This window comes from Diachasma alloeum, unplaced genomic scaffold, assembly GCF_001412515.2.
Source record: "Diachasma alloeum isolate Michigan unplaced genomic scaffold, Dall2.0 Dall_scaffold_00181, whole genome shotgun sequence".
In the NCBI taxonomy this organism is placed as follows: Eukaryota; Metazoa; Arthropoda; class Insecta; order Hymenoptera; family Braconidae; genus Diachasma; species Diachasma alloeum.
Window position 1 is genome coordinate 1052479 of NW_021680347.1, and position 15696 is coordinate 1068174.

At 36.7% G+C, this 15696-nt stretch overlaps 3 protein-coding genes across 3 annotated transcripts; 2 read left to right on the top strand and 1 right to left on the bottom strand.

Annotated features, from left to right (window-relative positions):
* Window positions 1-680: 680 nt before the first annotated feature.
* Window positions 681-8754, top strand: LOC107046312. Its single transcript, XM_015268906.1, has 4 exons — window positions 681-841; window positions 2149-2683; window positions 4698-5293; window positions 5861-8754. The coding sequence occupies exons 2-4, from the start codon at window positions 2155-2157 to the stop codon at window positions 7436-7438; spliced, it is 2703 nt and encodes a 900-aa protein (XP_015124392.1). The 5' UTR covers window positions 681-841; window positions 2149-2154; the 3' UTR covers window positions 7439-8754.
* Window positions 8755-8889: 135 nt separating this feature from the next.
* LOC107045633 (cilia- and flagella-associated protein 91-like) lies at window positions 8890-10614 on the top strand. The gene is made up of 4 exons (XM_015267958.1): window positions 8890-9058; window positions 9141-9346; window positions 9960-10302; window positions 10382-10614. Exons 1-4 carry the CDS (start codon window positions 8890-8892, stop codon window positions 10612-10614), a joined length of 951 nt encoding a protein of 316 aa, XP_015123444.1.
* Window positions 10615-11109: 495 nt separating this feature from the next.
* On the bottom strand, window positions 11110-14753 carry LOC107045769 (F-box only protein 28). The gene is made up of 3 exons (XM_015268129.1): window positions 14192-14753; window positions 13845-14093; window positions 11110-12054 (listed from the first exon to the last, which is right to left on the bottom strand). Exons 1-3 carry the CDS (start codon window positions 14297-14299, stop codon window positions 11332-11334), a joined length of 1080 nt encoding a protein of 359 aa, XP_015123615.1. The 5' UTR covers window positions 14300-14753; the 3' UTR covers window positions 11110-11331.
* Window positions 14754-15696: the final 943 nt, after the last annotated feature.

A 15696-nucleotide genomic window follows, 5' to 3' on the forward strand; every position in this document is an offset into this window, starting at 1 on the left:
ACTGTTCTCAAGAAAGATTTAATTTATCATCCACTAGTTTTTCCTCTATAGTTCATTATTTTTTTGGATGCCATGGAAATTTCACTGGCATTATCCCTGGCATAGTGGGATAACTTCGGAAGTTATAGCTGCAGGGGTTACAAAAACATTCAAATTTTATTATTTTTTTTCTTGGGACTGAGATCTGAAAAAAATGTGCAAGAATTCTTAATGACGCAGCATACTCAGAATTTTCTCTCTCGTGAATTTTTCAATCTCTTTTCACTATTTTGACTTTTCCGGAGAAACACCTTAAACCTTACCAGGATCATGCGTGGGTCAAAGGGCAATGGCAGATGGGACAATCGTCAGGGTAAAAGTGAAGAGATATCTACGTCGTTTAAATCATGATTGATCGACCCTTGTGGTTGTCCCAAATGACCCTTGCAATTTCTGGACAAGATTCATTGTTTTTATTTTATTTTCGTAGAAGGTCGATACAAAGCGGTTTTCTCAGTTCGGGTTATTATCCGCTCGTGTCCTTTGCGTTTTCCCGATTTCGTGGATTCTACCTGTGTTGATTATTTGTGTTCAGATATTTTTATCTGGTCCTACCCCTTATTGGTGTGTGGACTCGTTAGTTTAAGGCGAATTTCGATGGCGATTGTGTGATTCTGCTTTGTTGTGGAGAAAGCCCCAACCTCAAAATTGGACATCCATCGTTTCTTGGACGTGCGAGATTCTTGTTGCTTCGTTCGGCTTTCTCAACATCGCCAACATTAATTCAATCATCAACATAGAAGTAAAGCAATCAATAATTGGATGAGCCCGAGTTTCAACCATTGATGGCTGATTGAACAAGGTAAACTCTTTTTTGTGCTCCACACACTCAATTGTCGCTTCCATAGTCTACTACTGTGATGTTGCTTCATGACTTTTCTCCTCCACAATTTTGCATGGGAAAATTAATAATCTTAAATACAGAATATTGTACTTCATACATGAGCTTTCGCTTCGTTGAATTGATGATTCTCAAATTTATGAATAAGAATATTTATCTTCAGATTAAAAAGTTCCGCGTTTCAAATGAAACAGAGGCAAAATGGACATTCTTGGCTTTTTTTAATGTCAATAACTGACCGATTTCTTTATGAAAACAATCAATCGAGCTCATTCTAGACTCATTTCATTGGTTAAATCAAAGTTCAACTATTTTTCGATTATTTGAGTCCCATTTGATCCAAAGTTTCCGGATATTTTACAATGATTTTATTATTTAAACTTTGCGGGTCTGAATTTGGATCTCGGTATTGAATCGTTAGAAAACATTTTTTAAATCTGAAAAAAAAAAATTATAAAGTTTACTTTTAGAGACAGATTGATGAAATAATTTCAAAATTACAAATTTTGAAAATTACGAGCATTTCCTGGAAATAATTTATAAACAATCAATCTTCCGCCATAAAAATCATTTGTTCGAATGCGTAACAAATTTATTCATATTCTGAATTTTACCAGAAATAGATTTCATGCCTAAAAACATAAGGTTTCCGAAAGTTTAAAGAAATCCAATTATTTATTTATAAACAAAGAATGTTTCAAAAAATAATAATTCTGCGCAAAATGTAATTTTAATGATGCTGAATATTCATAATTTTATTCAAATTTTTATCATGCAATTTAATCGACAAAGTTGATGATTGAAAATGATTCAATCTATGGTGCGGTCTGTACCAAACTGTAAAAGATGCTTGGATATCTGTAATAACTCCAGACTTAGCTCAATTGGTGAATTCCTTTGCATTTGTTTCGACCTCTTAATCTTTCTCCACCTGGAGAGAAAAATGCATGAAAATCCTGTGCTAGTCCCTTCAAAGATTAATGTCGTACGTACTAGCCATGGCTCCAAATAGGGGTCACGAAAAAATTCGTATGTAGCACTCTAATTTTTAAACATATTACAGTACTTTTCTGTGGGATCCCCTTAAAAATTCTGGTGCCACATCTGAATTTTTTGGTGACCATATTTTTGTCCTATCGGTTGTTGAATAGCACACGATTTTTTTGCTAGAACTTTCTCCTCATCCATGTTCTCCCTATTCTTGACCAAATATTTTTCTCAGATTTGAAATTCTATAATTGAATGGAATTAATTATTGTCAACTATAGATAATCATGGCGAACGGATATCCAAGTGCTCCTCGACTATCTGTCCGAGACAGTTTTGACGATGAGGAATTGACAGATATCGATGACGAGGTTTTCATCAGAGACGGGAAAAAAGATGGAATCCTCAAGATCAATGATGAAAGTGGAGTGAAAAGACCCCTGATGGCTCCCCGAAGGAAGCAAAAATTGGGCCATCTCCATACTCCCCCCCTGACATTCAAAGCCCTTCTCATCCCCTTGTGCTACGGATTGATGGCATTAGTGGTCCTCCTCGGGCTGATGTTACTCTGTGTCCTGACCGTCAACATCTTCCCAGTGCCATTCGGCATGCTGAAGAATCTGTTCTCTGGAGGCGTGACCCTGGAAGTCACCATAAGTAAAGTCAGCAGAGAGAATGAACCTCTCCCCTGCACCTCTCTGGCCACCAACGTCGTTTGGATGAGGACGATGCCAAAATTAACATCAGAGGCTCCACTGAGGAGTCTTGATGTCAATGGCGATGGCGTTGAAGACATCATCCTTGGGTTCAGCACAGGTGCATATCGGGGAAAACATAATTATCAATGTTATTGATTATTATTTCATGATTATAATTTATTATTTTTGTTTCTGTTGGTTGCAGATGTTGAAAGATACTTTTTTATGTTCGTTTGTGTTCTGTCGCTCATCAAGGTGATTATTTTGTTTCTTTTTATTATCAGATTTTTCATAATGTATCCAACATTTAGTTCTGTTTCAATAATGTTTTCTTTTAGTGCTTATTGTGTCCACCGTTTAGTAATATTTGAAAAGTATTGAATGATTTCTTTTGATTTCCTTTGCTATTCTCAGAGTCAGAAATGTTCCGAATACTTTAGGATTCTTCCTGTTTAGTTTCCATTTTTTATGAGAATAGGGAACTTGCATTAATTTTTTTCAATTTTCTATTTAAATTCATTTTTCATTCACAAACGTTCGAAATATTGCTCATTGAGGGGGAACTACTGTGCGTTTTAAAAGTCACGGGCTATTGGAGTGAGATTTCTCATGCATTGAAGATCGATTATATATGTCTAAAAATAAATAATTAATGCAAAAAATTAATAGTTTATTGTTTGTTTGGCCCGCAGACGTTTAAAATGTTAAAAATAGTTGAGGGCCTCTAATTCTTGAGCTGCAGGGTTTGTTTTTTTTTAATCTTTGAAAAAATGTGCTCAGTAATAATTACGAATTAGTTTTTTGAAGTTTGACTCCTACACAGCAAAAAAAATTTACACTATTCGTGTAAAATGGGCAGAAAAATTATCCTTAAAATATTTAAAGCATATTGTCGATTCTTTCAGAAACATTTTTCGGGCTATTTTACATGAATGTTGCAATTTTTATTTAAAAAATAACGAAATTAGCTATGAAGTTAGCTGTGTAGAAGTTGAGTTTCAAAAAACTAATTCGTAATTGTTATTGCACACAAAAAAAACACTTGTAGCTCAAAAATTAGAGGCTCTGGACTATTTTCAGCATTTTAAAAGTCTGCGGGGCAAACGAACAATAAACAATTAATTTTTTTTGCGCTAATTATTCGTTTTTATACGTATATATTTGATTTTCAATGTATGAGAAATGTCATTCCAATTGCCTGCGCCTTTTAAAATTCATAGTACACTGAGAGAAAAATGACAAAGTTCTCAAACAAGTCTTACTCGTGCCAAGAAAATAGTTTTTTGAAAATTATCAAAAAAGGATTTTTTTGTGCCAAACATGCAGAGGGTGCGCCGAAATGAAAAATTTTTGTCGCAAAAATAAATTTAGTAGTCAAAAAAAAATTTCATTCTCTGTACACGCAAGAAATGTCATTTCTAGTACTACTCCTTCGTTCTTCGATATTCCCATACGTATTTTGTTCCCGAAAAATCTTTGTTTTATGCGAAACAAGGGATAGTAGTTTTTCGTTTCGACTGTATAATAATCACGGACAAGAAATGAACCCTTAAATGAAACAGTAATAATGATATGATAGGCACCGTCTGGTGTGAATTATCCGCCTCTTGAGCCAAATATTTCGTTGCTGTCGAAAGCAGAACGATTATTCATGTTTGAAACTTTCAAATGCGAACCAAATAATTTTTTTTTGGCAATTTTCAACTAGTGATTTTGTTGGCCCAAACAAGACTTGTTTGACAATGTGTTTTTCTCTCAGTGTAGTCTCCCTTTAATTAATAATTAATTATTAAAAGTTGAAGATTTCAAGCGTTTTGAAATCGCTAATGACATCACACTCCCCACTCTCTTCTTTTTCGACCAATGAAGCGTTACCTGACCGTCTTTGTGACGTAAAAACGGCTGATTTTCAATTAATTATCATAAGACATCTAGGCAATATTTCTCCATAATTTTCGCCGTTTAGCTATCCATATGTTATGAGGAATGTGTGAGTAGAGGAATTAGAAAGAATTGAGTTTCATGCAAGTTCCACATTCGGAAGTTGGTCAATCTCGCGAATCTTCTCTCCCACTTGAGTATTTGCTCATCTTTTGAGAAATCAAATCACATAGTTTTTTAAATATTTTCAGGGCTGGATGCATTAGATGCACCAGAATTCCTCTGTAACCTGTACTTCGAGGGTCAAATCCCATGTCTAGGTGGAGTAATGGCTCTAGATGGAAAATCAGGTGAAACCCTGTGGACGCACTGGACAAATCACGCAATTTTCTCCATCGACTGCATTTCAGACCTCACGAACGACAAAATGAAAGACTGCATCATCACAGGACGAGGAGGGATCCTCCAGGCAATCGATGGTAACAATGGAAAAACTCTCTGGGAATTGCCAGCCCAGCAGTACTCCATCGCAGACGAGAAGATCATTCTCAACGTCTACGATGCTAGGAGCATGACTGACGTCAATGCAGATGGAATCAGCGATGTCGTTGTGTCACATACAACCCAGGCTGGAAGATTACGATCAAGCAGAGTGATTTTGTTATCAGGAAAAAATGGAACGGTCATAAAGAGCATCGATTTCTCGAAGAAGGAGCAGCTCTTCATTGCTCCCCAGGTCCTGGTGCATCCCGATGGCGAGATTGTTTACATTTTGTCTTCATGCACACCAGATCAATCGGGAGGAGTTTATATCATCAGGCAACATGATTTGTTGCATGGGAATTTGGTAAATGAATTGATTCTATTTTTTGAACTGAAGGACGTGAAGGAAATGAATCCATTTGTGATTTGAAATATTGTTTCCAATTGTTGAAATTATTTTTACTGATCGTCCAATATTAATAAAATAGAAAATGATTGGCCTTGCGGTCATTCTTCCCAAGGCCATTTTAACCGAATTCGATGATGAGATTGCATTGAATTCATTTTAAAATGCATTGTCATAGAAATTCCATTCGGAAGCAAATTGTTAATTTATCAGCAAAAATATATAGACTATTTTGTGACGAAAGCAATTTCCCACTTGTTTTAACTTTTTGCTATTGCGCAACCATAATTTTTGGGAACTCCAGCGCTATGTAAATAGAAATTGATGAATATTTTAAATTATAAAAATGAAAAGAATGACGATGATTACGTTCGAAAGATGATACAATAATACCCCTCAATTAAAATGCTCAACTGATGCGAAATTTTTCCAACGAAGTAGAATTTTTTATTGCATGACATGAATCAAATTCTCTAATCAGTGATTACAAAAATACAGTTATGACTGTTGAAATTCATCTTTCAGAAGCGAAAGAGACAATTGCAGCAGGGTCAAGGTAAAGGAGTCCTTCTTCCCCCAATCCTAGTGGACGTGACCCTCGATGGAACCGAAGACATCATCACAGTGGCCCTAGACTCGACAATAACAGCATACAACGGTCTGAACTTCCAGCCCATATGGAACTACACAGTCCCCCAGTCCGAAGTAATAAGTATCCCAATACCTGGTTACTACGACGATGACAACATTCCTGACATAATGGTGAAGCACCAGATAGGTCCCGGCTTCCCAGTGTACTATCACTCCCTAACAACGATCCTGAGTGGAAAAACAGGTCAGCCCTTCTTGGAGACTCCCATCAAGGACAACGCCAATGGCCAGATGTCAGGTTTATCAATTTCTGTCAATGGCCTTGGGAACGACTGGTTCCTGCACTGGTCTGCCAACTGCATGGACCAGAATGTTAACGAGAACATAAACGAGAAGTACAGATTTTTGAATGGGCAGACACTTCTTTCTCAAAGCAGAGCTGATTTGTGTAAATTAAGATTTAACACGACTTTGAGTATGAGATTATCAGCAATGAGTCAGCACGTGGGTCCCCCTGGGCAGAGCATCTACTTCTCTGACGACTGGAAAGCAGTGGAATTGAATAACTCCATCGATCCCAGGAAGGAAACAGAGAAATATCTGTTCTCCAATGATAGGAACCTCCCAGGAGACGACGATGTTCTCCCAATGTCACAGAGATCTCCAAGAGTAGAACTTGGGGAAGTAAAAACCGACATTTTCAAGAGCCAAGGGAATCAGGGACAAGACGACCAGAGTGAATACATGCTGAAGCCAGATGAGGGCTTCAAAGATTTGAACTCAGAGAATTCCCTCCTCTTCAACGAACTCCCAGGGTTCAAGAAAGAATTAACCAATTTCGCTAATCAGGAGTGGAATCCCAACTTCTGGAATGTCGCCATGGAACCAGATTCTCCTCAAGATGAGATCAGATCCAACGATGAGAATAAAGAATTCAGTTTCTTGGGGCAGAGATCGAAGAGGTGGTTAATCCCGATTAAACCGAAGATTCATTTAATGGATATAAATAGAAGAATTGAACGAAGGCGTTCCAACAGACGACCAAAACGAAGTAAATCTGTGGAGGAGAATGGAGAGAAAAATGTGCAGAGGCAGCCACCAACCGGAATTTTGTTGCCCTCGTTCACGAAAGATGATAAGACGACTTCAATTGATCTGATCTTCTCGACTTACTGGCTTCCTCCCTCTGAAGTTTCCCTCGTTTTACTTCAGCAGGATCTCGAGTGCATCAGACTGAGGGAAGAGAAGATCATGGAGAAGGTGGAGCTGGATGAGAGGGAGAACATCATTGCTAAGTGTCTGGCTGAGCGAGGGGTCAACTACAAATTATATAGAGAAGGTTTGGACAGAGAGAACTCGAGACTGGCACTGGGACAGATGACGATTTACAGGATGAAGCTGCAGTGCATGTGTCCTGAGGATATGTTAGAGGGACAGTCCTGCAAGAATATTTCGATGCATCAGAGCTGGCCGGAGCACTTGGGTGTCTCTGGGAATGGGTATTTCAGTTAAAGTGGTTATCAAATTGTGATAAATTGCGGATTTAAGACTTCATTATCATTAATGGATTTATTCATTCAATTATGATTTTAATCGGAGGATTTGGCAAGCTATAATTCACCCATTTCTTCATCATTCGTGAATAAACTGAGAGGATTCACTGAACAATTCGATCAACAATCGTCAGGTTTATCAGTCGGTTGATAATTGACAATTGATTAATTCAGTAGCGAAGCGATAAACCGATTTAAGTTGACTTCCCTCTTCGCTTAGTTTTTGAGGAATATCCCCGAATCTAAGCGAAATAGCGAAATTGTCATCGTTACCATTTTTGTGGATCTTAATTCGCTCGATAAAAAAGGTCATTAAAAAAATTTGCTATCTCCCTTAGGTTCCGAGATATTCATTAAAAACTGACCAATAGTCTAAATCGACTTAAACCTGTTTACCGCCTCGCTACTGAATTGTGGTACTTGATTTAGTATGAATTAAGAATTTAAGATTTTATCATCTTTAATGAATTTATTCATTCAGTTATCATTCACCCATTTCTTCATCATTTGTGAATAAACTGGGAGGATTCAATGAATAATTGGATCAACAATTATTCGATTCATCGTTCAATTAATAATTTACGTAATTAATTTATTGATTGTGGTACTTCATTTAGTATGAATGAATAATTTAAGATTTTATCATCATTAATTAATTGATTCATTTATTTATAATTCTAATTAGAGGGCTTGGCAAGGTACAATTCTCCCATTTCTTCATCATTTGTGAATAAACTGAGATGATTCAGTGAATAATTGTATCCACAATTGTTAAATTTATCAAACGATTGATAATTGAGAATTGATCAATTGTCTTACTTCATTTAGTAAAATCTAGAAATGAATCCAAAGGTATTTCACTCTAAAATAGAGAGTTTAATTTTGACTGGTGTACATTTTTTTTTATTCTACTCATTGTCCACAGTTCCTGGGTCCTTCATGCATAAAAGAATACTTTGTCATGCCCTGGATATAAATAAATTGACTTGTTTAATCTCCGTAAGTGTGTGTCTGAACTCCGGATATTGGAGAATCATAAACATAATCATAAGTATCTTGCACCTCAGAATGAATGTTCAAAGCACTTCACTATTTTATAATACTAAACATAACTGACGTAGTGTGAGTTCTATTTATACGAGTATATTTAATCATATGAATTTAATTGATATAATGGCGTACTGGTGGTTCTAATGGAATGTATATAAACTTCTGTGATTATTATTTTACGTGCTTGTAATAATGGTTGATTAATAAACATGTAATTGGTGTATACATGAGGTTTCCTTTTTTACATCCTTCCGGGGGAATCAGTTTGATCAATAGTAGATACATTCCGGGAGTAGTTAAGAGTTTCTCACATTCCTGTGGGTTGAATAGAGGATTTCATTTTAACTTGTGCGCGACAAAATGCAGTTGTATAATTTTGATAAAATCTCTCATAGCTTCGGCAAAACAGAGGCCGATGATAAGCCAATTAAGGAGAAACCAAAGAGTAAAACTAAAGGAACTCAAACGGATTATAGGGAGAGCGAGGCACAGACTGATCCGTGGGAACCGCCGCTGCGCATACCTCCAGGTATATTGAGACGTCCGAGTGAATATTACAAAGTGCTGAGGATGAAATTTTAATTAATTCTGAGGATATTTATTTTCACCAGGTGTGAATCCTGAAATTTTGACTCTCACCGATTTACGATGGAATGATGGTCTACCCGTTGGAAAATATGAAGTTGAGAAGATTAAAAGAATGAGGAGGAAACGGGCTTGGCAGACATTATTGTCACCTGTAGATTGTACGAATAAAAAAACTCAGGAGTTTATTATCTGCCTGATTGATCAGGAGGAATGGGCTTTCCGAGATAAAGTATGAATGATTTTTGTTTCACTAACCATACTGCATAACAATTTGAGATCACACAGGAAAAAAATTAATAGAAAAACTTAGTGAATTCGTTAGAAAATTCTATTGGATTTCTATTGAACTTTCTATTAGTTTTTGGTTGATTCTATTGAAAATTTTCAATAGAATATATTCGATAGAAAAAGTCAATAAATTCGATTTTTCTATATAACTTATTCTCTTCAGATATTTCTAGAAAATTTCCTCCGCAGAAATTTTCCAAGTTTTTTTCATTATATTTTTCTTTTCTTCTCAAGATGATCAAACAAAAGCTTAGAAAATTTGAGCCGAGAAAATTCTCTAGAAAATATCTCAATAGAATCAGTTGCATAGAGAAACCGAATTCTTTTGATGTTTTCTTTAGATTATTTTTAATTGAACATTTTAATAGAATCAGCCAAAAACTAATAGAAAGTTCAATAGAACAATTGAATCTTGGGTATCCCTACCCTGCTAGGGTATCCCATAACAGTCCTAAGGTATCCTATGACAGAATATTTGAATGCCACCATTCAGGCGCTGAACCAGACCATTACTACTTCTAATTATGAAATTAGCCGGATTCGTTTTATTAAAGGAGCTGCAAAGAATTGCAGATTGGAAGCTAGATGCAACGAAGGATCTCCTGGAGTCCGTGAATCATGCCCGAGAATTACGACTCGCTGAGCGTTTCGATAAAGTTGGAAAATGCCTGAGCGAAATCCGGGAGAAGAGAATCGAAGATATAAAAAATGAATTCCACAGAAACATACGAAAACTCACTGGAAAGTACCGCGACAAAGCTACCACAGTCCCTTTGGATCCTAAAAAATGTTTTTCAGCATCGAAAGTAGAGTCCTACATGAAATTTAGACTTGAAGACGATACATTGAAGTCTGGGGAGGATTCCGAAGAGATACCAACGAAAGAATCCCCTGAAGGTAAACCATCCTACTCCAATTCACTTGAAATATTGATAACAATGGCATCAGTTGAATGACTATTATTCTCCCTTCGCAGACGACCGAACGTCGAATCTCCTCTCTACGTATTTATCAAATAATCCCTTGAAAGTAAAAAAGATACGACCTCGTAAGCCTGACGAACTGTGCATCAGAGAGACGAGATGGACTGATGATCAACTGAGAAAACTTCATGAAGACCTCAAGAACATTCGTCTCAACGTAGCACTCAAACCGAATCATATATCTCGCAAACATAAAACTCGCCCTTTGCCCCTGATAAAAATATAAATTTTTGAATAGCTGTATTTGTAGCTTTACATGTTTCTTGGAATTAAGTTGAAACATGGGAAATTTTTAAATTGAGTACTTTGTATCAACTTTTCTATGTTTGTTGATGTTGAGAGCCTGAAGAAGCTCAAATATCGTGCAGAAAGTCATCAATTGACACTGAATTAGTATTGTTTACTAATTTATCTAATTTCTCATAGTCCAACTTCATTTTTATGACCAGCTTCTTAGCAGAAAAAGTCCATTAACATTATTTTAAAAAATTCTCCCAATTTTTTTTAAACTTGAGAATATAAACAAATAATTCCGATAATGCAAAATTCTCGATTGTGGAATTTTCAATCTATCTTTCATTTTTTCTATGTAGACTAAGATTATAATGAGGAAATTGAAATATTATCATTGAAATTCCCTTTCAAAAGAGGAGAAGACTCCTCTCACCAATTCGTAACAGAATTCTTCTCAAACCGAAAAAAAACAAAAATTCAATAACACTAAGATACAAATGTTTATTGATTCACAAAATCTTTCTCAGTGCTAAAAAATGTGTCCCATAGCTACGGAAACCATGAATTCAATTCCAATATACATCATATTAATTTACAATAATGATTTATTTGAATGTCATTAACCTAGTGTATATTTTTACACAATTAGATGATTATGATCGAGATAGGATGCAGTTAAATGATAAAAAAATTATGAGCTCAGTGATTTTTACTTGTCAAGGAGTTGTGACTTGATGTATTCTTTGAATTTGGCATCTTGGGCATCCATCGACGGTTTACGTTCGACAATGAGTTTACGTTTCTTCGCCTCAAGATCCTTATTATCGCTGCTACGTTTCATTACATCAATACGTTTGCGTTTACAGCCTTCAATGCTCTCTCCCTTCAGGGGCTCCTCCCTGGCGCGACTGAGTTCAGCAGTCAAATCACCAATTTTCTGCTCCCACTCCTCGAAATGACGCCGCATCTCAGATATCTGCTGTTCTTGGTCGTGAATTTTCTTCGATTGGTCCTGCAATTTTTTACTCTGCAAACGAATCTGGCAGGCCTGCCTCTTCATCCTCAGTCTTATTTTGCTTATTCTCCCTTGAACGCTTAAAAATGATTGTTTGTTCCTTCTTGTTCTCAAGAAGACCTTCTTCATTGTGCGATTCCAATTGTCATGGGTCACTGAGTGATGACCGTAGAGGCTTGATGTGGGCGATGGATTGTGGTGAGATATCATGAGACTGCCCCCAGGAAGTTCGTAGGAACTTACACCACTGACCATTGACGTACAGACACTCTGTTTCAGGGCTGGGAGGATCTTCTCGTCGAAGTGCTCCATTGCCATGCTGCTGATGTCCCTGAGTTCCTGGAGAATCTCGTGGGCTCGAGGTGGGTATTTGGTGTCTTTTATCAAACGGAGGACTCGCAGGATTTCGTCGATAACCTGATATGAACATCGGACATTGATAATACCTCCATAAACCATCACTTTGTGAAAATCATCTATAGAAGGAGATTTTTAAGGGGAGACTACTATGAGTTTTAAAAGTCGTGGGCGGTTGAAGTGAGATTTCTCATGCATTGAAGATCGATTATATATGTCTGAAAACGAATAATTAGTGCAAAACCATGAATTGTTTATTGCTCGATTGCCCCGCACACGCTTAAAATATTAAAAATAGTCTACGGCCTCCAATTTTTGTGCTACAGAGGTTTTTTTTGAAAATTTTTGAAAAAATATGTACAGTAAAAATTACGAATTGGTTTTTTGAAATTCGACCCCTACACAGCTAATTTCGTTTTGTTTAATATAAAAATTTGCGCCATTCATGTAAAATGATAAAAAAATATCCTTATAATATTTAAAATATATTCTCGATTCTTTCAGAAACATTTTTTCAATTTTGCAATTTTTTATAAGAAAAACCGAAATTAACTATGTAGGACTCGAATTTCAAAAAACTAATTCGTAATTGTTATTGTACACATTTTTTCAAAAATTAAAAAAAAAACCCTCTGTAGCTTAAAAATTGGCGGCCCTGGACTATTTTTAACATTTTATGTATTTTTTCATAAAACAGGCTCAACTAGTCAATATCTGTGAAAATGAAAAAAGCTTGTGTATGCCATATCTGCCAGTTCCAGTTATTTCCCTCTTCACATCTTCAGAGAAAATTTATGCCATTTGGAAAAAGAAGAACAAAACATTACAATCAACGAAAAATGAAGACAAAAATAGCATTGTATCATCCGTAAGATTCTGAATAGACGACAAATATCAGCCATAATCCTAGGAATATTGAGTTGAAGATACTGACAGGTTAGGTTCTTCATGTGTGAAAAATTGAATGAAAAAATTGAGCAGTTTCTTTACGAAATTTTATGGAATTTCTATTGGAACTCTACAAGAGTTTTAGAAGAATGCCATTGAATATTAGTATTTTCCGCCAATTCAATATAAAAAAGTCCATAGATTTTTCTTTTTATCTATTTCTCATCTAAAAATCTAGTTCAAAATTTTTTCCAAAAAAACCAACATCCACTGACTATTTTCTAGATAAAAAAATCTATTGAAAAATGGACCGCAAAACTGCAAAATTTTCAAAAGAATTGGATAACCACATAACGCGCGCTAAATGGGAAAAAGTCGTATGCATAAAAAAAATTGTCCTCAAAAGTTGCGTTACAATGATTCTAGAGAGTCCAAATCGTCCAGATTTCATGTTCCCTAGATTAGGTTTATACGACCTATTTCCACTTCGTTGGCCTAAAAATCCCAAAATGGTCAATACGACCTTTTTCCATTTAGCACACAATAAAATTTTCCTGTAGAATTCTAACAAAAATTGAATAGAACTTCTTAGAGAAACAGGTAGCTGTTTATAGAATTAGCTTTCTGCTAAATTTTTTCCTATGTGGACAAATACAAATCGCAGAAATTGACACATGAATAATAAAGTAATTGTGTCAGTGATCGTCAGCTTATGCTGAATTTTGTTCACAATTAACGATCAACGAATTCTCCTTTCATTACAACAATTCGTTTTCACTTTCCAGTAAATTTGCAAGTGACATTCGTCAGAAAGCACTTGAGGCCCCTGAAGGTGGCCGAGCTGGCTCCATGACAATAACTGAGACTTGGCAGTTTAAGATCGAAGACTCTCCATCGATCTGGGTCCGTTTCATCATTCTTCACTACTCCAATTGAAAATTTACCAGAAAAAATTCATTTACCTTCCCAGGGATGAAGCAGCACAGATGTAAATTAACATATTTCATAAAAGTCATGGATAGCATCGATATGCGTGTTTCGATGGCAGTGAGGACATCGCAGTGTCTCGCAAGGGGATGATTCCTGCGCTCTGATTCCCTCCTGGGCAGCTGACTCTTCACAGTTCTCAGGCATTGTCCATGGTACTTCTCCATGAGACTGAAGCCACGATTGAGCAGTTGCTGACACGTGCGATCAAAATGTTTGCATACCTGTGCAATAACCATCACATCTCAAGGCATGCTCACTTATCCATAAATCACAAATAATTGAGAGAAAAAAATAAACACAAAATGGTGGAAATACTCACGATCCGATTGCGAGCCATTTCGTCGTACGACAGATTTGACAAAATTGTCTTGAAAACTACATCAGGCAGCTCGATGAGTAAAATCTTCTGTCCCTTCTCGTGTGCCATCTCAATATGCGTGTATAACCTTTTAAATCCCTCAATTCAACTCAATAAAATTTATTCAAAAGAGTCCCCGGACTATAAAAATCTTCCAATCAGCAAAACAACTGAAGAAACTCGAATGCTCCGATATCACTCCGAGAAATGCGTTCTTCAAACAAAAACCAATGCACACGCTGTTGTGTATTTTCCCGAGCAACTGCCTCCACGTTTATTCTCCTCAAGACAATCGAGCGAGTGTCCCTTGTTTCCAAAACATTAAAATATGCGGTGATTAACTCGCAATTGCGTCCGTGGACTGTCGTTTCAGCTTTAAAATACGTTTTGCGTCACTTATTTTTGAATTTACAGGATCATTGTTCTTTTTTGCATAATTCGGGAGCACGCAGAAGAAAATTTACGGAGCAATTAGCCCTCTACTGGTGATTGCGGGAGGTAGAGGGTAACGGAAATGAGTGGGTGAGCACCCGCCAAGTATAAACAAAGGGTAATCTACGCGTGTTACAGTTATTTATTGATTTTCTGGAACAACTCACTCGCAAACTGATTCACTGGACAATTAAATCTGAGTTTAACTCGCACCTGCAAGAGAAACACGTGTGAATGTCTCGGATGAGTTGTGAACAGTATTTTGAAAAATTCCAAATTGAGGGAAATTTTGGGTCGCGAGCGAGGACATGATTTGGGGGGTAGAGCCGCTTGAATTCCGCCGCCAACTCTTCCCCCACTTGCGACTTACGCTAAACAGTTCGGTAGTTAAGGATCTTGATTTTTCTTATAATGAAAATGTCTTGTCCCGGTTGACGTGCAGGAGACAGGATAAATACATGCATTCAAAATCTCGGGATGATTTAGTAGACTGCAAGTCTGAGGTAATCACTGGGTGTCTGTACGGATGAGTGAACATTCAATGTTGAGGTTTAATTGAAACTGAGTGGAGTTCCTCCCTGTGAATCACCTATTCACATTTATTCAATCAAATTGACGCGTCGAATCTCAATTGAAATTGAGAATTTGCGGAAAAACAAAGTAATTTCGAGTTACGATGCTACCGCGTGGGGGATTTATTCTGATTGGGGGTTTAGTGAGTTTACGTGTACTCTCGGTGTACCATGTGAAATGATGATCATGAAGTTCAATAAATATTTTGGATAAGGGAAGTGATAAGGGATCGAACGGGTTGATGGAATTCCTGGGGTACCTGTGCGCCTGTGGAAGTCAATGGCCCTCTCCTCCCTCTCCCCCCTTCCGAGAAGTAAAATATCATTCTATGAATACGAATCTTGGAGTATCACGCGATAAATCTTGGTGAGGGACATTTGAATTGCTAAAGATTTTTGTTAAAAATGTTTTTTTCACGATGATTTTTCTGTTGCTTCCTCCAGCCCACATGATCGTTAATT

What these genes read in the sequence shown, in the direction of transcription:
- LOC107046312 (XM_015268906.1), top strand. Translation starts at nt 2,155, where the DNA reads ATGGCGAACGGATATCCAAGTGCTCCTCGACTATCTGTCCGAGACAGT. An exon ending in CATCCTTGGGTTCAGCACAG is followed by an intron (nt 2,684 to 4,697) that starts GTGCATATCGGG and finishes AAATATTTTCAG; the next exon opens with GGCTGGATGCATTAGATGCA. An exon ending in ATTTGTTGCATGGGAATTTG is followed by an intron (nt 5,294 to 5,860) that starts GTAAATGAATTG and finishes TTCATCTTTCAG; the next exon opens with AAGCGAAAGAGACAATTGCA.
- LOC107045769 (XM_015268129.1), bottom strand. Translation starts at nt 14,299, where the DNA reads ATGGCACACGAGAAGGGACAGAAGATTTTACTCATCGAGCTGCCTGAT. An exon ending in AAATGGCTCGCAATCGGATC is followed by an intron (nt 14,094 to 14,191) that starts GTGAGTATTTCC and finishes GTTATTGCACAG; the next exon opens with GTATGCAAACATTTTGATCG. An exon ending in GCTGCTTCATCCCTGGGAAG is followed by an intron (nt 12,055 to 13,844) that starts GTAAATGAATTT and finishes TGTTCATATCAG; the next exon opens with GTTATCGACGAAATCCTGCG.
- LOC107045633 (XM_015267958.1), top strand. Translation starts at nt 8,890, where the DNA reads ATGCAGTTGTATAATTTTGATAAAATCTCTCATAGCTTCGGCAAAACA. An exon ending in GCCGCTGCGCATACCTCCAG is followed by an intron (nt 9,059 to 9,140) that starts GTATATTGAGAC and finishes TATTTTCACCAG; the next exon opens with GTGTGAATCCTGAAATTTTG. An exon ending in AACGAAAGAATCCCCTGAAG is followed by an intron (nt 10,303 to 10,381) that starts GTAAACCATCCT and finishes CTCCCTTCGCAG; the next exon opens with ACGACCGAACGTCGAATCTC.